This window comes from Sorghum bicolor, chromosome 7 (assembly GCF_000003195.3).
Source record: "Sorghum bicolor cultivar BTx623 chromosome 7, Sorghum_bicolor_NCBIv3, whole genome shotgun sequence".
Classification (NCBI taxonomy): Eukaryota; Viridiplantae; Streptophyta; class Magnoliopsida; order Poales; family Poaceae; genus Sorghum; species Sorghum bicolor.
Window position 1 is genome coordinate 22,631,082 of NC_012876.2, and position 19,166 is coordinate 22,650,247.

The 19,166-nt window shown below is 42.7% G+C and overlaps 1 protein-coding gene across 1 annotated transcript; it reads left to right on the forward strand.

The window, feature by feature from the left end:
* Positions 2,518-3,346, forward strand: LOC110437241. Its single transcript, XM_021465620.1, has 2 exons — positions 2,518-2,756; positions 2,863-3,346. The coding sequence occupies exons 1-2, from the start codon at positions 2,518-2,520 to the stop codon at positions 3,344-3,346; spliced, it is 723 nt and encodes a 240-aa protein (XP_021321295.1).

Genomic DNA, 19,166 nt, shown 5'->3' on the forward strand with positions numbered 1-19,166 from the left:
TGGTTCATAAATGACAAAGGTGATTATTTCTACAAGGTAGTCAACATCATCCAAGAACATGTACTCAAATTAAGCATTTACTGCATTCTCTTCCACAAGTTATTTTCATGGTTAACCAGCAAGCTAACATGATGCTTCAAAGATACACCAAACACCCTTTATTCCATTTAACTTATGCATAACAATTCATATTTTATTTTAGTTATTATTGGGTCTACAACAGTAGCATGTACTTCAGCTTATCAATAAATTCCACAAAAAATACAGTAGATTACTTGTCAAGCATAAAGTCTACCATAAATTTTTTATAATATTTGGACACCCAGTTTGGCCTACAAGAATTACAAGATTACTCAATATAATTAAGTATAAATACCCTACTGTTGACCAAGTGTCAAACAATAGATTTCATATTTTTATAAATTACTTACTAACATAAGAAACACCCACAAAAATTTACAGATTAACTGCATGATCCACTTATTTATTAAAAACCATAAACCACTGCCATGCAAGCAATTAAATAATTATAATTTAATTTATACAGCAAATATTGTGTGACATATTTTTCCCATAAGCTAAACATCATGCACAGCTAACAAAACAAGTTTTACATTTTCTGAGTCATATTCTAATTATTGTGCATTTTCTAAATATCAGCAAAAACATGGATTAAATACATTTGTACAGAAAAGTTGTTCAACCATGACATGCAATTACACCAAATGGTAGATCTTGAATTATAGAACAAACCAAAATTTACTTCATCATTTTTGAGCCATATATCACAAGATATGCATTTAATACCATTTAAATCATTTTCTGGAAAATATTTTAAAACGAAAATCGACTTAAAACGCTAAGTGCACCCAGATTCAAATCCTCAGAGGCGCTGACAGGCGGGACCCGTGAGTCAGCCGACCCCACTCGTCAGCCACCCCACGTTTCTGCGGCCGAAGACCGGCCGGAATCTCACTGCCGGTGAGGTCTCCGGCGACACCGAGAGCACCTACGGCTTCGCGAACACAAGACGAGTGCAACCGTGCCCTTTTTGGCGCCTGACGAGCACTGGAACTACCTCGCCGTCGAGAATGGCGGACGCAGCGGTGCTGCTCGCCGTGGTCCGGCCATTTTGCGGCGGTAGAGCATGCGCTAGCGATGGGGAAAGATGCGCAATGCCAAGACAAAGCTAATGCACCTACGCACGCAAGCAATGACGGAGAGGAGAATGAGAACCGCGCGAGCCGAGAGGTCGCCGGAGCTCCGACTCACTCCGGTGGGCTCTACTGAGCACGCGGGGCTTAACGAGCGCGGTTGAGCGAGAGCACGGGGTGCGGAATGGCGAGACGGACTCGCTGGTGCTTGCGGATGGGAGGGAGGAGGCCGGAGCTGGCAGGCAGACAAGCTCCGAGCATCAGCGGCAATGGCGCGTGGCGGTGCGGCGGCTGCTGCGCGCGAGCCAGAGAGAGGGCGAGAGCGCGAGCGGAGGGGCGCGTGTGGCAGCGAGGACGGAGGCGGACCTGGCCGGGCGGACCAGGTGGTCGACGAGGGCGCGTCCAAGCCGTCGCATGCGCGCCACGCGGCGGCCGAGCTCTGTCGGCTCGCCACGGCGGCACGACGCGGAGGTCCGCGTGTGTGGACACGGCGCAGGCACGAGCGCGGGGAAGGGGGAACTGTGGGCGCGGGGAGACCAGGCCGGCTTCACTGGCTAGGCCGGTTGGTTGGCGCCGGCCCGCCAGTGAACAGCCCCCCTTTCCTTATTTTTAATTTATTTTTCCCAAAAAGCTTAAAAGAGATTTTTTAAGCTTTTGCAAACTTTTTCAGGGATTGAAGTAAAAAGAATAAATGATCCCCACAAAATCCTCTACAACTTTGCTTTAATATGCAAATTCAAATTCCAAACAGAATTTGAATCACAAATCAAAACTAGTTCTAGGTTTTCAAATAAATTCATTTTAGGGATTTTTGTATAAAATCCATTTCTCAATTTCTATAGCTCAAAAAAATTCACAAAATTACTCTTAATTCTTCAAAAACATAATTCAACCTATTTTGGGCATCACAAGAATTTTTGGAACAAGCATAATATTTTTATCATATTTAATTCACATAAATTAAGCACATAAAATCACACTTGAATTAATGCCATGCTCATGTGATGCTATGCTTAATGAGAATGCTTAGGAAAGGGTTTATGAGACTAAATGCATGCTTAACACCTAGGGTGTTACACATTTCTGGCACCGTTGCCTGGGAAGGCAAAAATCATACTAGCATAAACATTGATTGCATAATAATTATTGGTAGCCATAGATCAAGCAGGATAACTTTACTGTTTTCTTCCTCTTTTTATTGGAATGAAAACAGGATAGTGTATGAGCGGTTTCAACTTGTCGGAAAACTTCCACAGTGATCTAGAAAACACTCCTAAGGAAGAGAAGGGTTCGTACCGTCTTTTCTTCTGCTGCGCAACCGGCAAGCGAATCAACTGTTCTAGCACCAACCGCACCAATCGCTATGGCCAAGACACTACGTGACTACTCCACTCCGGCTGTTGCCAATGTGCCGACTGGGCCAGTTGTCAATATGGGGAATGGAAGCTTCAAGATCCGCACTGGCCTCATCTCTATGGTGCAGGAAAGCCAATTATATGGCCTGCCAAGCGAGGATGCCAACGCCCACCTTCAGAACTTCCTTGAGCTTTGCGACACCGTCGTCATCAAGGACGTCGTGCAGAACAGCATCAGGCTCCGTTTGTTTCCCTTTTCCCTCGCCAGAAAGGCGAAACAATGGTTTTATCACTGTTGACACATGGGAAAAGTGCTCCGTGGCAATCTTCGCCAAGTTCTTCCCCATGAGCAGGACCAGCACTCTGAGGGGGAAGATCTCTAACTTCCAGCAGTTTTCACTTGAGTCCATACCCGAAGCATGGGAGAGGCTCCAGGAGTACATCCGATCCTATCCTCATCATGGAATGGAAGACTGGCTTGTGCTCCAGAACTTCTACGAAGGACTCACGACCATGTCAAAGGGGCACGTAGATGCCGCAACTGGAGGTGCATTCCTTTCTGTCACCATTAACGAAGCTACTGCCCTTATCGAGAAGATGGTGGCAAATCAAAGCTGGGGAGAAGGAAGCAAAACACAAAAAGGCTCGCAATCTGCGAAGGAGGCAGATGTGCTTGCCGCAAAAATAGACCTACTGCTGCAAAGGATGGACAGACAAGTTGCAAATCCCAACATGGGCACCGTCCAAGCAGTGAACTCACACACATCGTGTGAAGTTTGTGGTGATGATGGCCATTCGGGGAACAATTGCCCTGAAACCCAAGAAGAAGCAGCATAAGTCAAATTTGGTTTTGGCAACCACAGCAAGGTAACAACGGCCGGAACAATCAGCACCGCCTACAGGATCATTGAGAACATCAACGCTAAGCTTGAAACTCTTTGTTCATCTATCAAAAGTTAGACGAGTTTCAACAAGATGATAGAAACACAGATAGCACAGATAGCTGCATCAATTCTAGTCACTGACACAGAGAGGATCCTAGGGCAACCGGAAACCTCTACTAAGTTCGTCCATGCAGCCATAGAAGAATGAAGGAAGGAAAGTCTTGCCAACGGACTATAAATGTTGAGCCCTTGCCGAAGGCATTCGGTAGTTATCTAAAAAACTATATATAATAAAAATAAATTTTGTGCTATTTGTGTCCAATAAAGATATCTGAAGGGGGCCCACGACATCAAGCAAGCTTGGGGGAGGTGTCCCCGCTCAGGTATTATGTCTTTTTAAATTCTTTAAATTTCATTTTTAATTTCCATTTTTATAGAAAGTTTTTATTTTTAGTTTCCAAAAGTTTCCCTTTCTGTAGTTTTATTTTTAGTCAAAAATAAAGTTTCTCTGAAAATCTTATAAAAATTATTTTGTGGTAGTGTAGATTTTCCCATTTCCAAATCTTATTTTTATATAATTTTTGAAAACCAACAATATTTTGAATAAATATGTGGATCGCTAGTTCGTTCTTTTTAAGAGATGATACGCATCTTACTTACGACATATAGTTGAAGTTGCTTTATGCTGCGCTCAAAAAGATTAAGGTTGCACCTGTTGTTGAGCTTGTTAATCATTGGTTGCATTCCATTAAGACTTCAACTGCTATCATGTGCACATGTCTTATTACTCGCCTTGCTGCAAGTGTTGATCCCCATGCTGCTAATACCAATATTTACACCACTACTCCTCGCATCATGATTAATGAATCATATCTTTCGCATGCACATGTTATTAAACATGACGAAACAAGTAAAAAGATTTTATATTATTTTCTAGGATATACAAATGAGATCCAGTTACCTAACTGTTGATGCAAAAGCGGATCTGCAAACACAAAGGGCTAATACCCGATTTAAACGTTAAGGCGTGCCAGCCGATTTGACCTTTCTATCGGCAGAGGTGGTAACTCGAATATTTTGGTCCCGACAACAGCGATGCGCCCGGATGCCACGGCCAAGAGGTATTCACGCGGAACTTGAGAACACGCTGAGCTTAAGTCGACGAATTCTTAAGAACTCGTAATAAAAGGAAAAAAGTATGACGAAGTCGTCAAAAAAGTAGATGCTAGAATATGAGTAAAAACTGGTGTTTGATTGATTGATTCTTTGATTGTTTATTACAAGGCCCTAAGGTCCACATTTATACCCAGCTCAAAGAGCTACAATCAGACACGACTAGGACTCGAATTCCAAATTAAACAGAATTCGTATACAAAATGAATCTAAACAACTAAGGAAAACATAAAACCAGCCCCTTGTAACCGACCGGGACACCGCCACAGATAAATCGGCAACCTCCACGCTTTCCTTCAGTGTCGTCGGCAATCTTCCTGTTATGGCCATCGGCAAACACCAATATTGATCATCGGCAAGAACACGTTATCACCTTTGGACCTGGTCATATTCAATCTTCTCTTCATCGGCACCCATCCTCATCGGCAACTCTTCTGCAAGCTAGTTACTCTTGCTCCACCTGCCGATCTATACTCTGCTGGTCTCTGGGTACGTGCCCAAAAACGGTGTCAACACATGCCTCCCAATTTCGGAGTATGAAATCATTAATGCTCCGTAATTCTCTGCAGTAATGATGTCTTTCCGCAATTAATGCTCCCAATCTAGCAACCGATAGCCTTCATCTGAACAACTCTGATCCTATTCCTCTGCAGATTCTTCGAAATCCTCAACTTCCCAAACAGACATTTCCACTTTAATCGCGCATCGGCAATATTACCATTACAGGGACTTGCCGATGGACTAACCAGGACGTCCATATCTTATCCTCCCAAACGGCTATTCCCACTTTATTCGCCCATCGGCAATATGACCGTTACAAGGTGCTGCCGATGTACCGACCAGGAGATCTCGCACAGTAAAATATCTCCGGATAATGACCGCTTCCTGTCAAATTGCCTGCACAATCCCTTGATTACCATGCGAACAGTTACCACATCTACCTGAGTACCCTCGGAATTCATGGATACGGCGAAGAGATAAGTCAGATTTGCCCTTATCCGTTTTGTCCTATAAATAGTTCCTTCTCGGGTACTCCTTCTCTATCTCATCATTCCACAGCTCCAACTTCACTTTCCCGGCGGCGGCGCTGTTCGAGAGCTCCAAGATCTTCAACGAAGCCCCTTCTTCACCAACTCCGAAGCCTTCGACCACCCTCTTCATAACAAGATGGCCATCAACTTCACCGTTCCTGAGGTTAGTTCTTCACTCCACCTTTTGTGCTTTTTCTCGCATCCCTGTTCATCCGCAATCCATTTTACTGAACATTTTCTTTTTCTTTCTTTATTTTTCCTTTACCTTCAAAACCATTAGGATCTATCGAACAAAATTGTCATCCCCACCGATCAACCACACCTCCAATGTCTTGGTCCGTTAGGGAATCCAGATCCAACCGACCTCATTAACGCAGAAACCAACAGGATCCCTTTTAGAGCCGAGAACTTCTCTTTGGATCTATGGAAGGATACTTTCCGTTCTTGGCCCAGTCCTACCGTGGGATGGAAAGACTGGTTTTTGAGGGTTAGCCACTCGAATGAAGTCAAATAGGGCGAGAGAAAACTGGACCAATGCATCCGATTGTCCACCGCCGATATGCATAGGAATGAGTCATTGTTGATAGCTGCATCGTACTTCTGGTCAGACACACTCAATGCTTTTGTCTTCAGCCACGGCTCTGCTTCCCCTACTCTTGCCGACGTGGTTATGCTTACCGGCCTAGATGTATCTTCTACCGATAGCACCCACTTCTTCGACACTACGCCTTGTGACAAGGTAGAAACCCGCTCCATCGGCGGCTGGTCCGGGTACATCCAGAAGTACCGCAAAACGGGGTCCGTCGATATAAAGGAACAAACCACCTTTCTGAACATGTGGCTGCACAAGTTCGTATTCTGCGGCCGATCGGCAGGCCCGACCTCCGTCTATCTATCGGCAGCAGAGAGACTGGCTAACGGTGTCCGATTCCCTCTCGGTCGATACTTGCTTGGTGCTGCCTACCATCTTCTCCACCAGGTAGCTAAGAAACTCCTGCTCGGCCAGTCTATCGGCAACTTGGGAGGTCCCTGGTGGTTTGTCAACATGTGGCTTAACCTCCACATGCACAGGCGTCTTGAGTTTGATCTCTTCGCCCAGCGTTTCCCTAGAGATATAGCCGAGGACCATGAATTGGATGAAGAAGAATCGCCAACACGCCCTCCCCTAAACTTTGGCGAGGCTGTCATAGTTTTGCCCGGCATAGGGGGCAATGCAGACCAAGTCAGCCGATTCTTCCAAACCTTGTATGAGGGCTTGACCAGAGAACAGCGAGCATGGTTGCCTTATGATGATCCAGACACCATGTTTCCTCTGGTTTTCAACCCGTTCAATGATGCTCTCAACAAGGATCACAAAGTAATGATGGCACTGATCACTCCCAGAGCTATACCAGTGAATTTCTTTGGCAGTGGGAAAACCTCCATCCAGACCTATGAATTCTACAATCCATCGGCACTAGCTCGTCAATTAGCTTTCGGCCAGCTGCCGATTGCACTCTGTTATGCCGATGTGATAAAACCCAGGGAAACCATCACTAGCCTCCTTGAATGGATTCGAGTAGCCCAACTGCCATCAAGTGCCGATACAAATACAAACTTGTCGGAGTGGGTTCCAGCTGCCTTCATCACTCAAGCGTACAAACAATGGTGGGCAGAATGGAAGGAGCATCTGTTATGCAGATCGGCTCTTACGTACCGCGGCATGATCGATCCCGAGTACGAACTCCCCGATAATACTGTAAGTATCTTCAAACCGATGTTTCAATTTTCTTAATTTTAATTCTATTGGTGATTCACCTTTGTGTCATCTGTTGACGGTCCTTATGTATCAAATTTAACTATCAAATAAACAAAGAAAAGGATCCAAATGAAATCAACATCGAGACTTAGGGTTTTATCTGACAGAATTCCACGAGTTTTGGTGTTTGTCTATTTCTGTAGGGGGTTATCAGGAAATAAGGAAGAAAGGCCCACACGTCGGGATTACATAGAGATATCAACGTGCCGCGCAATCATCTTACATCTAGAAGACTCCAGAAGCCACGGGAAGGAAGCGGAGACCGAACGGAGTCAGGGACAGGGAGCCCGCCCAAGTCCTTAGGGCGCCCGCCCACCTTTTTCGGCCAATCACGCTCAATCTCGCGGATTATGCTCCACCGACCTAAAGGATCAAGAATAACCGTTCAATCAATGTCGGTTTGATCCGACGGCCCAGGTTCACTTGAGGGGACTATAAAACAAGACCCCCTGGCCCCTAGAGGAGGCACCCCTTGATCATTATTCATTATTCATAGACAGAGCAAAAGCTAGGGTTTAGAGATGAGAGCTCTCCTCTCTTCTCTAAACTAGAGTAGATCTAGATAGTAGCGAGATGCAGAGCGAAGGAGGATTAGAGGAGAGGCCGGCCTGTCGGTTCTTCCTACGGTTGTACTTCGCCATGATCAAGCTCTAATCAAGCTTGCTCATGGGATGACTCTGGTAATCTACTTCTAATTCATTATGCAATTACTAATCATGTATGTTCTGGTTCACAACTCTTTTGAGTACTTCTAATCTATAGGACCCTATAGGTTAGAGTTGTAGTATAGGTGTAAGCGTGGTGCTTAGACCTAGATTACTTGTAGATATCCCCTGACTAGCTGGATCGTGTGGTAGGCCGCGTAGGTGACAGTTACGTTGGTCCCCTGTAGTCCACCTCTCGCTAGCAGGACGGGTAGGGTTTATCAGCCTATGGATAAGCATCCTTTGTGGTGTACTCTTATCACGTGGTTCGTCCCAGACATAGACATACCCCTTTGAAGTAGAGAAACCATAGTTATCCTCTCTATTCTGCTACCATCGCCCATATACTAGAATTGCTCTATTCTCTATTCCCATATTATCACTCACTGTTATCTTACCTTTAATATTGTTCTTATTCGATTCTACCATCTTTCCTATTCACACCTATTTACTTATCTTGGTTAAGTTAGAGCGTAGATCAGTTCTCCCGTTTCCCTGAGGATACGATAAAACTTTTAACCGGGTAAAAGCTTCAACGGTATCCGTGCGCTTGCGGATTATCTATGTGCGTATAAATACCATAGTACACTCTAGTGCCATGCTGGGGATGACAAACTAGTATTCAAGTTGTGTTAGCAAGTGTCAACAAGCATTTTTGGCGCCGTTGCCGGGGAAACGGTTGCTGAGTTGACTACGAACTAGTTTAATCATTTTATAATAAATAAATAAATAAATAAAAATATTTTCCTTTTATCCTTTGCCTCATCTCTACTATTCTTTCTTCTTATCTAATCCTTGATCTCTGTTCTATTATTCAAACATGTCTATCTATGAATTTCATAGACCTATGGGCACACATCTCGAACCACCAAAATCTTCAAAGCCTATCATAGCATCTAGTTTTGAGATAGACCCCGAATACATAGAATTTCTTCAAAAACAACCTTTCTCAGGAAAAGGTGAGGAAAACCCATACACACACCTAAGAGAGTTTTATCGAGTCTGTGACCTCCTTCGCATAGAAGGCATGTCCGATGAGACCCTTAAATGGAAGCTCTTTCTGTTCTCTTTAACGGGAAAAGCTAGACATTGGTATAAACTCAAAGTAGGGAGTGTTCATGGAGATTGGAAGGAGTTATATAGTAGTTTTCTTTCTAAATATTTTCCAATCTCCAAAGTGGTGGAACTTCGGCATGAGATTCTTTCTTTTAGACAACTGGAAGAAGAATCTCTTGGGAAATCTTGGGACCGATTTATTAAGCTTACTCTCACTGGCCCAAAACTTTCTATTCCAGAAAAAGTTCTTCTAATTCACTTTTTTGAGGGCCTTCGTAAGGAAGATAAGCAAACCCTTCATGCGGCCTCTGGAGGATCTTTCCACCACCTATCCGCTAGTGAAGCTTGGAATTTGATTGATTTAATGAGCGGAAAGTCTCCTAGCTTTTATATCCCTGAGAAAGAGAAAGAACCAGTTCCTAGACAAGAAGAAGAAGTTTCGATAGCCATATTACAACCACTTCAATCCCAAACTTTAGCTATCGATCCTAAACCATCAATACCCCAAAATTCTCCAAGGGAGGAAGGAATTCCGACCTTAAATCTTTTAGATGCTGATGGTTTAGGCTTCTGGTTCTATAAGAGACCTTCAAGCAGGGATAATTCAAATCATTGCAATAATGTTTCTCTTAGAGAATGTCCTGGTTCCTATCATGAAGAAGTCGAGGATGACATATCAAGTGAAGGAGAGCTAAGCCATATAGACAATTCTATCTACTCCCCTTCCATGTTCACAAGTTCTAAATCCATCCTTGACCTTAGAGACCCCTCTTATCCCTCTTCTCTTCAGTCTCATGATGATCCTAGCAATTCACCAAGACGACCAAACCATAGGAGTCATGAAGACCATAAGGATGGCATGTCAAGTAATGCCATAGAAGGAGAGCTAAGCCATATAGAAAATTCTAACGCCCCCCCAATTTTGATCACAAGTTCTAAATGGCTAGAATGTGTAAAATGGATGGATAAGGAAGAAGCCTTAATGGGTTCTGACTTTGGCTCAATTTCAAATGGTGAGTTCTTGACTCCCTTTGAAGATGAGATTCATCCAACTATAGAAGAGGACATAGGTGAGACCAATCCAGGAGAAACTCCGAACATTCAGATTGGAGACGAAGATAACATTAATGAGCATGGAATTTATTTCATAGCCACTTCATTTACTTCATGCTCATATGCAACATCTTCCCAATCTATTGGTCTCTCCAACATCACCACATTTGAGATCTCCAACCCCCTCTTCTTTTCTATTTATAAAAACTTTAAAAGGGCGGTTGTCGATGCATATGTCTATAATAAATATTGCAGATCTCGTTGAGTTGATCTAGATATAGGTTGGCGTCGGAGGGGAAACCACTTCGCCAACATAAACTGATGGTTTCCCAAGGACAAGCTTAGTGTCTTAAAATAAGCATTGATCAGATCGTAACATGAGCCTTTAATTATTTGCAACATTACCTTGTGTATTGAGCATATAAGGATAATTGTAAAAAAAATATATTCCTTCGGGTATTCTTGTCACTAACCTTTCTAAGATTGGAGCAAGAAGATCGGATGAATAACAAGCACAAGGTATGTCCAACCAATCATCATACAACATTGAATTAAATTCATCCAAACTTGAATTTTGCAAAATTTAAGCTTGGGGGAGTACTTTACATAAAAACATCCTTTGCCATGTTGCTATGTTGGTTGTCCCTACCTTTGAGACATGCTCAATTTGTTAAATACTAATCACACTACTTCATATCCACTTGAGTAGATCTCTATAAATGCTGTCATGCTACCTTTGTCTATTTACTAGCAAATGTTGGTTTGGAAGTACTCGCCATACTTCCATTGGCTTTTAAATTAAGCATGGTGCTTAGGTTAAGCAGCCTTCCTTAATCTGATTAGACATGGAGTCTAGTTTGGTTATTGAACTAAAAAAACTGCTTGAGTAGATATTGGTATATTTTGTCGGACTAACCCCTGCAGAAAAACTTTCAATATCAATTTGGGAAGTCCTGAGATAAACTCACATCAGAGACGAAGAGAGTGACACATGAAGTTTAAAAATTTGCACAAGAAGGACATAGCTCATTCATCATAGAGAGATGATCCATGGAGGGTGCCACAAACACGACGCACAACCGCTAAGAAAGGAAAGCTTCCACAAGATGATACTGTACCATCACTCTTCGAGCAAGGTAACATCTTAAGGTACTTGACTATCACTTTTATAAGCTTCTCCTTGGTTCTAGCGTTCATATAAATAAAAGAGACAAACGTGTATGATTTACAACTCTAGATTAACCAACCCAACTGATTCAACATGTTTAGTCCTTTAATCCTTGTTCTTAGTACTACCTCCATGATCCCACACTCCTAATCATATGAGCTAAAATGTTACACATTCAATCATTGAGAGATATAAAGAAAAAGACATATACATAGAAAGATTATCTTTCCATAAGGTTGAGCAATCTGATCTGACAAATGTTATAAGTGCTACACTCATGAACTTATCATCCATCAACTTTGTCTTGCTCACTATGCTTAAGGTTAGAGAAGAACAAATACACTTTTGGTTCTGTTGGTGTTTTCCACCAACAAGGCCCATGCAATTGATCTCTGCCTTGTCTCTATGAGCAGGTACACTACGAGCACAAACACACTGAGCAAGATACTGCTAACACCGCACTTCGAACTGCTGGGCAAACGAAGAACATGGGTGACACCGTATTAAAAGGTGCAGACGTCAAGGTCCGCACCTAAATCAAATGACGCACCTGAAGAATGAACACGGTGAGAAGTCTTGTCAAGAAGACTTAAAACATTGAACCCTCGCCGAAAGGTAAGATTGGTAGTTATCCATATTTATCCTTTCTGCATTCCCTTTTCCCTTTAATTATTTACTTGCCTTACATAGATTATTAGTAAATCATGCTATCTTGAAAAGAAAATAAAAATGTTAAAAAAAATACTAAGCCCCATGTGAATATATGAGTGGCATAAAACCCATAAGTACCTTCACTGTGGTGGTATAAAAATAAAATAAATATTTCTTTTATACTTTATAAAATAAAAATATAAAAACAGGGAGTAATATTTATTGAGGAAGCTCAACGTGATGAAGGCTAGATATTTATGCCAACACTTAATTAGTTCCACAAGCTTTGTTGTCTATTTGAGCTCCACAGAATTTAAGAATCAAGAAGACTAGCAGACGGAGGACATAATAATCGCTGTTAGAATGCTGCTGACTTTCAAATACACCTCTGCCACCTGCTAGCTACATCAAGAGAAATTACGTCAAAATTCAGCTTGGGGGAGAGCACCCCCATTTATCTCGCTAAGTATTTCTACCTATCTTTATACTTATATTATATTAGAATATTAAAATACATAAACTATGAAAAACCAAATAAAGATTTTATGCTTATATATATATATCTTTTCTTAGTTTGCTAAATAAATAAATAAATAAATAAATAAAGTTTGCTATGAATCTTAATAATAAAACTCTAGCATGGATATGATGAATAGTTGCTCTGCCTAATTTGCAAATTTGAAGTTCTCTCTCAAGTTTAGACATAACTGTTATAATTTAAAGCTTGCTCTAGATCTAAACTTGTGGGATGAAAACTTGATCTGAAATCTAAGTTGTTAACGGATATGATATGGGAAGGTTGAGCTGCTCTTTATCTATTCCTAGAGATGCTAGAATTCTGGAGAATTTTATCTTTGAAAAATCTTTAAAATATTGCATGATGAGTTCCTGTATGATGAAAGTTTAAATTCCTACCACAGCCATATATACATGCTTGCTAGACTTTGAGCCACACATTTATTTACTGCTTACGAGCATTGAGTGTGGTCAAGCTGTGTAGACCCTTAGGAGCTTGTCATGTGGTTAAATCAAGATTCACTTGCACGATTCACTCATATATGCTACTTCTACTCCGGAAGTACCATCCACATATATCCATCCATTTCCATCTCCAGTTTCACCCAAAATCATTCTACTCCTAATCTGGGAGAGAATAGCCAAAAACATTTTCCTATCTCTGTTATTCCCTGTGAAATAAATGCTCCAGTTATTTTGGTTACTACCACTTGCTACATTATTTCAGGAGATGAGTGCTCTGAAAAAAAAGAAAAGAGAAGAAAAGAAAAAATAATAATAATAAACAAGGAAATAAAAAGGGGCAAGTGCCCGGAACCTCGAAAGAAAGAAAAAGTGAGACGAGAGGTAAAAATGGACAAGTGTCCGACAGTAGAATTAGGGGTACAAGATACCCACCTGAGAGGAAAGAAAAAGAAGAGCATCTCATTCTCCTCATAAAGTTTCACAAAGCAAGGAAGGTATGTATCCCCTCAAAAGAGCAAAAGTAGAATTAGACTTTCACCATTGTTATCACCATCATCACCATACACTATTCATTCACCACACATGCACATCTTGATTTGGCTTATTGATTTGTTTCTTTGGATCCATGGTTTGACTATACAATAAATGTCTTGTAAGTATGTATATTTTATCTCCCACCTATGAGCTCCAGATATTAAAGCCTTATTAGAGTAGGGTGAGAGAGAAGACAATGTCACTATGCCTTATACCACAAATACCACATATCTTGAGAGAAGGCATATACCATCACTGCCTTGGTAAGGATCCAGAAATACCACAAAAGAGAGATTTAGAGAGTCATACAAGGAATCTCCAAGTTTTATTTCAAAATCTGCAAAAACTCCAGAGCTATAGCTGATCAAGAATAAGCGACATGGCACTTGACTGGACTGTTCTATCTTTTAACCACTCAAGACAGAAGTGACGGTTACAAGTCCCATGGTGAAAGGTAAAGTAAGTAAGTTTTAAGTCTTGATAGTTTACTCTAACTCAGAGATGAGACCTCATTTAAAAGCATGTGTACTGTCAATTTTTAAAGATATTGCAACAACTTATGATCCATAGCTGAGTCTATCCTTGCTCAGGGACGAGCAAGAGGTAAGCTTGGGGGAGTTTGTTGACGGTCCTTAAGTATCAAATTTAACTATCAAATAAACAAAGAAAAGGATCCAAATGAAATCAACATCGAGACTTAGGGTTTTATGTGACAGAATTCCACGAGTTTTGGTGTTTGTCTATTTCTGCAGGGGGTTATCAGGAAATAAGGAAGAAAGGCCCACACGTCGGGATTACATAGAGATATCAACGTGCCGCGTAATTATCTTACATCTAGAAGACTCCAGAAGCCACGGGAAGGAAGCGGAGACCGAACGGAGTCAGGGACAGGGCGCCCGCCCAAGTCCTTAGGGCGCCCGCCCAAGTCCTTAGGGCGCCCGCCCACCTTTTTCGGCCAATCACGCTCAATCTCGCGGATTATGCTCCACCGACCTAAAGGATCAAGAATAACCGTTCAATCAATGTCGGTTTGATCTGACGGCCCAGGTTCACTTGAGGGGACTATAAAACCAGACCCCCTGGCCCCTGGAGGAGGCACCCCTTGATCATTATTCATTATTCATAGACAGAGCAAAAGCTAGGGTTTAGAGATGAGAGCTCTCCTCTCTTCTCTAAACTAGAGTAGATCTAGATAGTAGCGAGATGGAGAGCGAAGGAGGATTAGAGGAGAGGCCGGCCTGTCGGTTCTTCCTCCGGTTGTACTTCGCCATGATCAAGCTCTAATCAAGCTTGCTCATGGGATGACTCTGGTAATCTACTTCTAATTCATTATGCAATTACTAATCATGTATGTTCTGGTTCACAACTCTTTTGAGTACTTCTAATCTATAGGACCCTATAGGTTAGAGTTGTAGTATAGGTGTAAGCGTGGTGCTTAGACCTAGATTACTTGTGGATATCCCCTGACTAGCTGGATCGTGTGGTAGGCCGCGTAGGTGACAGTTACGTTGGTCCCCTGTAGTCCACCTCTCGCTAGCAGGACGGGTAGGGTTTATCGGCCTATGGATAAGCATCCTTTGTGGTGTACTCTTATCACGTGGTTCGTCCCAGACATAGACATACCCCTTTGAAGTAGAGAAACCATAGTTATCCTCTCTATTCTGCTACCATCGCCCATATACTAGAATTGCTCTATTCTCTATTCCCATATTATCACTCACTGTTATCTTACCTTTAATATTGTTCTTATTCGATTCTACCATCTTTCCTATTCACACCTATTTACTTATCTTGGTTAAGTTAGAGCGTCGATCAGTTCTCCCGTTTCCCTGTGGATACGATAAAACTTTTAACCGGGTAAAAGCTTCAACGGTATCCGTGCGCTTGCGGATTATCTGTGTGCGTATAAATACCACAGTACACTCTAGTGCCATGCTGGGGATGACAACCTAGTATTCAAGTGGTGTTAGCAAGTGTCAACATCATCTTGCAGGTTGACAACACCCCTCCATCGGTCAGCAGGAGTGGCAAGCCGATTGACCTATTCCCGCCGGGTCCAATCTCTTCAATCGGCAACAACGCTCACACTCTAGCTGCCATCATGCACCGAGGCGTACGCCTTAAGAAAGTGACCACCAAGAGGACCAAGACATCTCCATCGGTAGCCGCCTCCACCTTAGCACAGGCTTTCAAGGTAATTGTTAAACCTTTTCATTTATACCAATTCCATTTTTACATCTGCCATACTTGTGCTTACGAATTCTTATTCCTGACGCAGCATACCGGCGAATTGGCAAGGACCAAAAGCAAAGATGCCGATGCCCCCCAGTCTAGCCAGCAGAAGAGAATAGGTGCCAAGAGTACCAGAGCACAAACAAAGCGCCAGAGAGTGGCAACTCCCCCTCCTCCTCCGGTATCTCCAATTCCGGTGGAATCCTTCTCCAGAAACACAGACTCAGCAAGTACCATCTCCTCCTCAACCGCATGAAGCACCACAAGCAGAAGATCCTATGCAGAGGAGTCTCAACCAGAAGTACCTCAGCCAGAAGACATATCGGCTGATGTGCATGAACAAACTACCGACCCATCAGCATCGGTGGTCTCTCCCATCCAGACAAGTACTGCTCTTCCTCAAGGTAACATATTTTCATGAGATTACTGCCGATGAACTTATTTTCTCTGTCTTACAATTATCTCTGTTATTCTTCCAGCTGATATAATTCAATCGGCAGTCTCAGCCGATCAACCTGTGATTCCATCGGCATCTTCCAGTCAAAGGCGAGAGATCGCCTTGAAGCAAGTAAATCATCGGGTGTCCATCAGTATTACTTATCAATATATGACCATGGAATGACTCACTCTATCTCCTTCGCAGGAACAAGACTCTCCCGACAGCCTCTTCTCCTTTGCCATTGACGTCTCTGAAGATGAAGGCGAAGAAGCAAGCTCCTCTCGAGCAGTTGGGGTTGCATCGGCAGAGATCAGGGCAAGGCTGGAAGAACTGTCGGCTCTCCTTCATCAAGACACAGCCCAACTAGTTGATGACTCTAATCTGGCCAAAGCTTTATTCAAGACCTTGAGAGGCCAAATCTCCGCTGATGCCGAAGAAATCCTTTTCCAAGCAGCACATCTAGAGAGTCGTCAACTGCAATACCAGAGGGCTGCCCGGCGCCTTGCCGATAGAGCCGCTCAGACCCGGCTTTCTGAGGAGATGATGAAAGAAAAACTCCTGACCGATGAGAAGCACAAGAACATCGGCACCTTTAAGTCCTCAGGAGACGCGCTGAAACAGAAGCTCTCTTATCTATCGGCAAAAAGAGAAGCCCTGTTGGCAGAACTCAAGCAAGTAGAGGATGCCCTATCCCAAGCCCAACAGGAAGAGAGCCAACTGCCAGAGACCTTCAAGCTCCTTGAGCAAGAGCGAAATGCCCATGGTCGCAAAGCACTGCAGTTGAAGAAGAAGTTGAAGCCAATAAAAGGTGCTGCCGATGAAGACGTCAAAGAAATAGAAGCAGCCAACCAAATCCGCCTACGTGCCATATCGGCTATCCAAGCGCTGCTAAACATGTGAGCCCTTCATCGGCAACATCTCCGCTTCTCCCTGCTTTATAGCTTTCTTGATATTTAGTCTAGCCGATAGGACTGTTATTGGCATCTTTTGAAACATTAAGTCCGGCCCCAAACACATTTCAATCCAGTCGATAGGAGTGTTATCGACATTTAAACTTTTATGCATCGACCCATATGCTGGGGTAGTACTTCTTTAGATATTTGCCATTTAATGCTCTGGGAATTCAACTCCTTCGAGAGTTTCTAAAATGTAGGCATTACCAGGAACCGATCGACTTATCCGATAGGGACCCTCCCAATTGGGAGACCACTTCCCAAACTTTGAACTCTTAGTCCCGATCGGTAAGATTAATTTCCATACTAAGTCTCCATCGGCAAATTCCTTAGCCTTTACCTTCTTATCATACCATCTGGCAACTCTTTTCTTATTCTCTTCTATACTCATCAAAGCCCTCAGCCTATGCCCTGCTAGATCATCCAACTCGTTTGTCATCAAAGTAGCATAATCATCGGCAGCAAACTGATCTTGAAAAGATAATCGCCTAGACCCAGCCTTAATTTCCCAAGGTAACACTGCATCATGCCCATACACCAACTGATAGGGTGAAACCTTGGTCTATCCATGACAAGTCATCCGGTATGACCATAAAGCTTCATTTAACAACGTGTGCCACCTTCTAGGATTTTCTTCAATCTTCCGTTTAATAAGCTTAATAATTCCTTTGTTAGATGCCTCAGCCTGCCCATTAGCTTGAGCATAGTAAGGAGAAGAGTTTAACACTTTAATCCCCATACCGATTGCAAACTCATCAAACTCCCCTGATGTAAACATGGTACCCTGATCGGTAGTAATCGTTTGAGGAATCCCGAATCGGTAGATAATATGCTCTTTTACAAAGTCAATCGTATTGGCCGATATGACTTTCTACAAAGGAATAGCCTCAACCCATTTGGTGAAATAATCGGTGGCAACTAGAATAAACTTATGCCCTTTGCTAGATGGTGGATAAATCTGGACGATCAAATCAATAGCCCATCCACGGAACGGCCAAGGCTTTATGATAGGATTCATAGCCGATGCGGGTGCCCTTTGAATATTACCAAACTTTTGACATTCTTGACACCCTTTGAAATACATAAAGCAATCCTCAAGTATAGTCGGCCAATAATATCCATTCCTTCTAATCATCCATTTCATCTTGAAAGCCGACTGATGTGCTCCACATGCCCCTTCATGGATTTCTCCCATCAAACTCTTAGCATCATCATCACCTAAGCATCGGAGAAGAATCCCATCAATAGTTCGATAATACAATTCATCTTCAAGGAACACATACTTGCTGGCCTAAAACTGAACCCGTCTTTCAACTTTCTTAGATGGATCCTTCAAATAATCAATGATTTCTTTTCTCCAATCATCGACACCGATTGCCGATATTGCATTAATCATAGGCTGATACCCTGAGGCATGCTGAGCCAACCGATTGGCCTCTTCATTATGCAGTCGAGGAACATGCTCTAATCGGAAATCTTTGAATTCCTTCAACAGTTGCATACTCCTTTCGTAATAAGTTATGAGAACTTCACTTCGGCATTCATAGCTTCCAGCCAATTGATTTATAACTAGCATAGAATCCTCGAAGACTTCCACAGCATCAGCATGAACTTCTCTTAATAACTCCAATCCTTTTATTACAGCTTCATACTTAGCCTGATTATTCTCGACGTGGCAACAATCGGTAAGGAAAACTCATACTTCCTTCCCCGAGGGAAAATTAATACTATACCGATTCCTGCCGCCCGGTCACATGTGGATCCATCAAAGAAAAGCGTCCAAGGTACAATTTCCAAAGCCTCCACTGCACCGCAATGTTGAGTTACCAAATCGGCCATAATCTGTCCCTTAACTGCCTTGGCTGATTCGTAACGCAGATCGAATTCCGACAATGCCAAAATCCACTTACCGATCCTGCCACTCATGATTGGCATAGACAGCATGTACCGAACCACATCATCCTTGCAAATGACAGTACATTCGGTCGATAGCAAGTAGT

Excerpts from the sequence above, each read along its gene's own strand:
- LOC110437241 (XM_021465620.1), top strand. The coding sequence starts at position 2,518 with ATGGCCAAGACACTACGTGACTACTCCACTCCGGCTGTTGCCAATGTG. Across the intron at positions 2,757-2,862 it reads AACAGCATCAGGCTCCGTTT|GACCAGCACTCTGAGGGGGA; the intron begins GTTTCCCTTTTC and ends CCCCATGAGCAG.